Here is an 8,668-nt window from a genome sequence, read left to right as displayed (position 1 = left end):
TTGGTTATTTGCTAAGTAATAGTTAAACATAAAACTGCTTTTGTCACTGAGGCGTCCCTGGGAAGGTCTCTGTTCACATTGGGATTTTTTTTTTTTTCTTTTTTCTATGAACTTAACTAAAAGAAGCTGATTGACACTGGTGAGGAGGTAGAGCTGTGAAAGTGTACTCTACTTAATATACTTTACAGCTCAGCAACCTGATTTGTTGATTTCAGCCACAATTTGACTTGTGACTGGCCAGCCCTTAGCTAGAAACAGGTGATGTGTATTTAAGGGGAGGATCTAGAAGCAGGCTATAATATATAATGGATAGATGGAAATTAAAATAGTCAGAACAGGACATCCACAGCGACAAGACATCAAAGATGAGGTGCTTTTCCAAGCCAGAGGTGGACACTTTGGTGGCTAGTAAGTATTTTTCTTCTGCAGTTCTACAGCTAAGGGTAGAGTCTGGATTTGATACATGGATTTTTATCTCCTTAACTATCAGCAAGCAGCTCATCAACAGCTCATTTTCTTCTTAACCTCTTTGTGGATCCATGTTTTGGGTAAATTTTAACAATTGATTTTGACAGAAACTATCTATACTTTAGTTTAAACATTTTTCAATGAAATTTGGATTTTTGGTGAAGTACAGAGATATTACCTAATGTATCTATCTGCAGTGGAGACGTTTATCATCTTCACACAAGTGACTTGAGTAGTATTTTAGAGATAGTGAAGTCTGAAGTAGTGGTCAATGATCAATTCCTAGATCTGTTTCATCCATGATGTTTGCAATTACATTTCTGACATAGACCAGCTCTTTAACCCTTTACTTTTACCCTTAACTATACTTATTATTATCATTATTATCATTATTATTATTATTATTATTATTATTATTATTATTAGATTAACTGACCAAGTGGACATCTACAACTTTGAAGTTTCTTATTTTATAACTTTATAGCACCCATTTTGATTAAGATTGGCTTTCAGATTTTTAGGGACATTTTTGTGACTGTGTGTCTGTGTGCACTTGTTCTTTCACACACAGATTTGATTCTGCATCATGTTAAATGCAATATTGAATAGTAAATAATTAAAGTTGTTAATAATTAAAGTGCCATGCATTTATGGTTCTAGTTACTGAGGCTTGATGACAGATACCTACCTAAACCTGATTATTATTGGTAGCAACTTAGTTTGGTGTGGACATTAACATATGTTAGAGGTGATGTTACATGACTGGTATGTGTCTGTCATGATTTGTGTGTTTTATGTTTTAGTTTTTTAGTCATTTTGATAGGAGAGGCATCTCAGGTGAGATCCTACAGTAATCTAAGCTCAAGACTGTAAAGATAAGCCTTGCTTTTAAGGGACATTTTTACTGTGTGTTCATTAAGTTCCATTGTATTATCAGAGAGTACAGCAGGTTCTGCCACTTAAAGTTGGCATGTTAGAAGAAGAAGTGGTTGGGTGTCTTTCAGTTGTTAGCTTTTGGATTATAAAGGGTGTACCATCATCAAAGCAATTATATCGAAGTTCATCAGTTACACATCTTGTTCAAAATGTGCTACTTTATACTGAAATTAACACAAACAAGCTTAGATCAGAATGCAGGAGCTTTTAGGCTTTGTCTCTAACATCCAGATCATTATCAGATGTTTCACTGAGCCCTACGCAAGAAGCAATATGAATATTCTCTTATTTTTGTTTGTATCCACAATTTGTAGTTATTTTGGTAGTACCCATTGATTTCTGGGATTCACCAGTGTTTTCTCATCTTTGCTCTGACCTTAGGTGAGAGAATTTTTTTACAAGTGGTTAAAGAGAGCACTCTTACCAAAAACCATGAATATCAAATAATCACATTTAGATTATTATGTTTTAGAGTAATTACAATACTTGGATTAATACATTTGTCAGCTAGAGAAATACCACTGTACTTGATCCATTTATCCAAATTACTGTAATTTCAGTTACTGTGCATCCCTCTGCTGACCAGTGCTGGAATCTAACTAAGTACATTTCTAAAGTACTGTCAAGTACATATTTAAAGTAATTTTACTTTACTTGAGTATTTTAATCTCATGAAACTTTTCACTAACTGCACTACACTTCAGAAGGAAATATTTTACTTATACTCCACTACAATTATTGAATAACTTTAGTAACTTGTTACTTTATATGAATTAAGATTTTTGCACACAAAACATAAGAAAATATATATATATAAGTGCAACTGAAACAATTACTTGATTCATTAGAAAATTAATTGGCAACTATTTTGATAATTGTTTAAATTAGTTTTCATGCAAAAACATGTTTTTCTTTTTTATTATTTTAATTTTTTGATTTAAAAATGTGTTTACATTTTTTGCATTAGGTACTTTTACTTTTAAAATGTGGTATGAGTACTTTTACTGCACATGGCACAACACCTGTCCGTGTTTAGGGGCCGTTACCTATGCTAATAGGTTACTAATGATCAAGTGGGATTCATCATTGGGCACACCTTAGTAAAAGCAGATTGAGATGGTTAAGAATGTTTGGTGCAGTCGACTTCTCTTATATTTTCTCTTAATAGAAAATATAAGATAAATTTAAGAGAATGTTGCTGCATGAGGCCCACTGTGCAAAAAATGAATGTACTCCTTTGTATCTTGTTATTTGGTATGATGAAGTTAAACTGTCCACAACTCACACCTTTGTTTGCATGAGTTAGATGTGACCAGATGTAGGCGGGGCCTCTCATTTACTGGCAAATATAACCTCATACTCCTTGGCAAAACAAGAGGTGTGAGGTGTCATGTGCCAGATGGTGTCTGGGGCAGCATCCGGGCTGTTATAGTAACAGACATTTTCAGGGGCACTGGCTCAGTCCAAAAAAAGGAGAACTAATGACATATTCCCTGCTTAACAGTGTTGGGTGCGTTATTTTAAAACATATTCCACTGTAGATTACTGAATACATACCCTAAAATGTAATTTGTCCCCACTGAATCTGTTAAATATGCATCATGTACGCAAACCATGTAGGCTACCTATAAGCTGTGTGCACGACTGAGGACGTAACCACTTAAAAGTTGTTCTTTCTGCCTTTCTATGTTTTTACTTGCTAAAAAAACACAAGTTATATATTGTGATATATACTAGAAATTACATACAATATATCCAACAATGGCGGCACGGTGGCGTGGTGGTTAGCACTGTCGCCTCACAGCAAGAGGGTTCCTGATTCGGGAACTGCCCATTGGTCCGACATCCCATTGTTTCGACCATATTAAACCCATTGTTCTGAAGTCCGTTCCGAAATCATTATGCTGTCCTGTGATTAAGGTCTGGTTAGGTTTAGGCACAAAAACCACTTGGTTAGGGTCAGGAAAAGATCATGGTGTGGGNGTGGCGTGGTGGTTAGCACTGTCGCCTCACAGCAAGAGGGTTCCTGATTCGGGAACTGTCCATTGGTCCGACATCCCATTGTTCCGACCATATTAAACCCATTGTTCCGAAGTCCGTTCCGAAATCATTATGCTGCCCTGTCGCCTCACAGCAAGAGGGTTCCTGATTCGATCCCAGGAGGCAGCCCTTCTGTGTGGAATTTGGTGNAAGTGACAAACACATAAGCTGTGAGCCTGCTCCGCCTCAAGCCTTTCCCAGCTGACCCAGAGCCGGTCGTGGCACACCATACTCCCGCCGCGAGCCGTTCAGCACCGCGGACAGTCGGACTAATGGGATGTCGAACTAATGGGCTGTCAGACCAATGACATGGACCCCCTGATTCGATCCTAGGAGGGAGCCCTTCTGTGTGGAATTTGCTTGTTCTCCGTGTTTTCTCTGGGTACTCTGGCTTCCTCCCACAATCCAAAGACCTGCAGGTTGGGGATAGGTTAATGGGTGACTCTAAATTGCCTGTAGGTGTGAATGTGAGTGTGAATGGTTGTCTGTGTTCCCCACCTCTCGCCCTATGTCAGCTGGGATAGGCCCCAGCTCACGTGCGCTGCATATAGTTAGGACACAGTGTTAGAGCAAATGAAACGAAACAAAGTAATCCCTTCAAGTAATCTATTTTTAAAGACAGTAACTGTATTAAGAATACCGCCAATTTAAAGTGTAACTGTAATGGAATATTTTATCATTTAAATACATAACTTTGTTATTTGTATTCCATTCCTTCCCATCCCTGCTGCTTAAAATGTACAGTTGAGACGTTTGAGAGGTTTTGAGAGGTTGATCTGAACAAAGATGAAGTTCTAGATTAAACGTATGCCTAAGCACTAAAGGAAGTTTAAATGAAATTGTTTATGAATTTTTATGAATATATTATTTTGAGTGAGAACAGAAAAAAATATTTTGCAAGCATATATTAGCATTATTTTTAAGTAAGGAGGAAGGAGAAGAAGCCTATGAAAGAAAAAAGCTTAGANGTGCATCCCTCTGCTGACCAGTGCTGGAATCTAACTAAGTACATTTCTAAAGTACTGTCAAGTACAGGTACTTTTACTTTTATAATGTGGTATGAGTACTTTTACTGCACACGGCACGACACCTGTCCGTATTTAGGGGCCGTTACCTTTGCTAATAGGTTATAATGATCAAGTGGGATTCATCATTGGGCACACCTTAGCAAAAGCAGATTGAGATGATTAAGAATGTTTGGTGCCTCTGGAGTCGACTTCTCTTATATTTTCTCTTAATAGAAACTATAAGATAAATTTAAGAGAATGTTGCTGCATGAGGCCCACTGTGCAATAAATGAATGGACTCCTTTGTATCTTGTTATTTGGTATGATGAAGTTAAACTGTCCACGACTCACACTTTGTTTGCATGAGTTAGATGTGACCAGATGTAGGTGGGGCCTCTCATTTACTGGCAAATATAACCTCACACTCCTTGGCAAAACAAGAGGTGTGAGGTGTCATGTGCCAGATGGTGTCCGGGGCAGCATCCAGGCTGTTAACAGACATTTTCAGGGGCACTGGCTCAGTCCAAAAAAAGGAGAACTAATGACATATTCCCTGCTTAACAGTGTTGGGTGCGTTACTTTTAAAACATATTCCAATGTAGATTACTGAATACATACCCTAAAATGTAATTTGTCCCCACTGAATCTGTTAAATATGCACTTCTATTGCATCATGTACGCAAACCATGTAGGCTACCTATAAGCTGTGTGCACGACTGAGGACGTAACCACTTAAAAGTTGTTCTTTCTGCCTTTCTATGTTTTTACTTGCTAAACAAAAAACACAAGTTATATATTGTGATATATACTAGAAATTACATACAATATATCCAACAATGGCGGAACGGTGGCGTGGTGGTTAGCACTGTCGCCTCACAGCAACAGGGTTCCTGATTCGATCCCAGGAGGCAGCCCTTCTGTGTGGAATTTGCATGTTCTCCGTGTTTTCTCTGGGTACTCTGGCTTCCTCCCACAATCCAAAGACATGCAGGTTGGGGATAGGTTAATGGGTGACTCTAAATTGCCCGTAGGTGTGAATGTGAGTGTAAATGGTTGTCTGTGTTCCCCACCTCTCGCCCTATGTCAGCTGGGATAGGCCCCAGCTCACGTGCGCTGCATATAGTTAGGACACAGTGTTAGAGCAAATGAAACAAAACAAAGTAATCCTTTCGAGTAATCTATTTTTAAAGACAGTAACTGTATTAAGAATACTGCCAATTTAAAGTGTAACTGTAATGGAATACAGTTACTCATATTTTATCATTTAAATACATAACTTTGTTATTTGTATTCCATTCCTCCCCGTCCCTGCTGCTTAAAATGTACAGTTGAGACGTTTGAGAGGTTTTGAGAGGTTGATCTGAACAAAGATGAAGTTCTAGATTAAACGTATGCCTAAGCACTAAAGGAAGTTTAAATTAAATTGTTTATGAATTTTTATGAATATTATTTTGAGTGAGAACAGAAAAAAATATTTTGCAAGCATATACATTATTTTTTTAGGGAGAAATTATACCAGGGTTCCCACTTCTTAAACATCACATTCAAGGACTTTTCAGCAACTATCCAGGTCCAGTTCCCTCAAATTATATTCAGACCTAGGGTGCATTAAAGAATCGAATGCAGGTATTTATATTATCGGTGTAAGGATACGTGCCATGCCGAAGTACCTAACATAACTACCTACCATAAAGAGAAACTAATCTTAAGTCAGCACCATCATCTGTATTTAGTGATAAATACACAGAGTACTTAACTGAGCAACTGAAGGGGAAATGGGACACATACTCAGCAGTGCAGAAGCAATGTTGACTAATGGTGTTGTCATCCTTGGTCTCTTCTTCTCCCTTTTTTGTTAAGGGTGAGATGAGTTCTGGCCCGGTCTATTCAGATGTGAATCCAGGAAATGAGCAAAGAGGCTGTTGCTTAGGTAACATAACACGCAGCCAGCTTAAGCTCGGGCTTCCATCTTGTTGGGAACCACTGCTCTCCACATGGGAAATCAATGGCGCAGTAGAGCAGTTTTAAAGCTGATCATGTGTGGGTGGGCCAAGATTCCATAGTGACTGAGACAAATAAAACACTAATTCACTCATGTCTGCAATATTTTTCGAACAGATACAGAGCCAGAGCTGAGGATGGTGCTGCTTGGGAAAGTCGGAGTTGGGAAGAGTGCTTCAGGAAACACCATCCTGGGCATGGAAAATGTATTCAATCTATCAGCTGACATATTGGAGTGCCATGTGGAAAAGGGGAAAATTGGAGAACAAGATGTGGTCGTTGTTGATACCCCAGGGTTTTTTCACACTAAGAGATCTACAGAGGATTTGGTGAAAGAGATCAAGAAATCCATCTCACTTGCTGAACCCGGTCCTCATGTGTTCCTGATTGTGCTGAGGATTGGGGATAAATACACAGATGAAGAAAAGGAAATGGTGGAAATCATTCGCAGTACTTTTGGCAAAAACGTAATGGATTACACTATGGTCTTATTCACCTTTAAAAGCAGACTGCAAGACACTGACATAGAAGAATTTATTCGATCAAATAAAGACCTCCATGACCTAATCTTACAGTGCAACTGGGGATACCATGTTTTTGACAACACCAACAAGACTCCTGAGCAGGTCACTGCTCTGCTGGGGCAGATCAACAAAAGGATTAAGACACCAGGAGGAGACTTCTACACCCCAGAGATGCTCCACAAGGCTGAAATTGCCTTACGGAAAAAACAGCAAGATCCAAAAGGAGAAGGAGCCCAAGCCAAGCTAGCCACCCTTCGAACTTTTGCTTTTTCTGGGATAGCTATCGGATGTGTAACGGGGTATCTTGCTGGTGGTGGTCAGGTGACGTCTACGGTAGGAGCTGCATTAGGAGGTGTAGCAGGTGGAATATTTGCAAGTGTAACAGCAGGTTTAGGGATACTTGCCAAAAACGGCATTGAGAATTGCATCACAAAGTGACTGAGTCAGCTGATCAGACCAGTTCTTACATGTGAAAATAATGTAAAGGGGAAATCATGGTGGTGGAGCTTGTATTTAATTTTTTTTTATTTTGTTATTTCCATATTTCTTTAACTTTTTGGTTTAATTTCGTTAAGTTTTTCAAATGTTGCGATCAGTGTGAAATTTCATTCAATTTTTTTCTTTTTTTTTTTAATATTGGGGATGGCTGATGTTTATAGAGGCTCATGTCTCCAAACCTGGTTTAATAAAAGTCTTTGAATGTCCAGAAACTCGGGATGAAGTGACCCTTGAATAGATAATTCTAATACCAATAATATCACCTAGTTTAGATGAATGGAGAATATGTACAGCATTTAAGCTTTAACATCACCACTATGTACTTAAAACCCTAACATCAGTACAGCAGGGGAGTGACAATAATAACCTCCCCTAAGGGAACGTAGACGTGGACTTGATTCTCAGCAGAGTTATAGCATATACTGGAAGAGTAGGTGTGCAAGACAAACCAATTCTTACAAATGAAAATACAGGCAAAATAAGGGAAAATAATGGTGGTGGACTTTGTATATATTTTGTTTCTTCAGTTTTTTGTTTTTTGTTTTGCCTTTCCATATAATGTTAACTAGAAGGCTGTTCACACAGTGGTCTAGTGGCTGACCTAAATGTTATGTTTCTAAAATAAAAAAAAAAAAGATTAATGTAGAATGCATAAAGCGTTTGGGCACTGACCTTCGCCTATGCCGTTGTGAGCATTTTTACTTCTGCGGTGGTGTGTCTTTGTCACTCTGCAGTTACACGTCCAAAATACTAGTCGGTGGAGGAGGTTTCTGTGAAGTGCTGTTAAGTTTAGTTGATTCAAAACACACATTAAACATGACTTAATAGGGACAATTTCAAACACAAGTACACAAATTGGCTTCACTATACAGTAACTCGCAGCATTCACAGACAAACACGTGTTAATCCGGACACATTTTCTCCACAAATACAACATGCTAACGTTATTAGCACAAGCCTATGGCATTTTACATTGTATAAATTAGCCTAGCAGCTAGCAATCTTTTCATCCTCTCATATAAAACCAGGGACAACGGCAACGTTTAATAAAGGTAACGGCACACAGTTTGGCTCCATTATAACTCACAAGGTTCACTGACAAAACAACTGTCCTGTACAAAACACGTTTTCCAAACAAATACAAAATGCTAACGTTATTAGCGCCAGCCTATGGCATTTTACATTGTATAAATT

At 38.4% G+C, this 8,668-nt stretch overlaps 1 protein-coding gene across 1 annotated transcript; it reads left to right on the top strand.

Moving 5' to 3' along the window:
- Nucleotides 1-355: 355 nt before the first annotated feature.
- On the top strand, nucleotides 356-8,652 carry LOC126405661 (GTPase IMAP family member 7-like). The gene is made up of 2 exons (XM_050069493.1): nucleotides 356-408; nucleotides 6,570-8,652. Exons 1-2 carry the CDS (start codon nucleotides 366-368, stop codon nucleotides 7,412-7,414), a joined length of 888 nt encoding a protein of 295 aa, XP_049925450.1. The 5' UTR covers nucleotides 356-365; the 3' UTR covers nucleotides 7,415-8,652.
- The last annotated feature ends 16 nt before the right edge of the window (nucleotides 8,653-8,668 follow it).

Source organism: Epinephelus moara, chromosome 18 (assembly GCF_006386435.1).
Source record: "Epinephelus moara isolate mb chromosome 18, YSFRI_EMoa_1.0, whole genome shotgun sequence".
Classification (NCBI taxonomy): Eukaryota; Metazoa; Chordata; class Actinopteri; order Perciformes; family Serranidae; genus Epinephelus; species Epinephelus moara.
The sequence above is the reverse complement of the archived record's forward strand: the minus strand, read 5'-3'. Positions and strand labels throughout refer to the sequence as shown.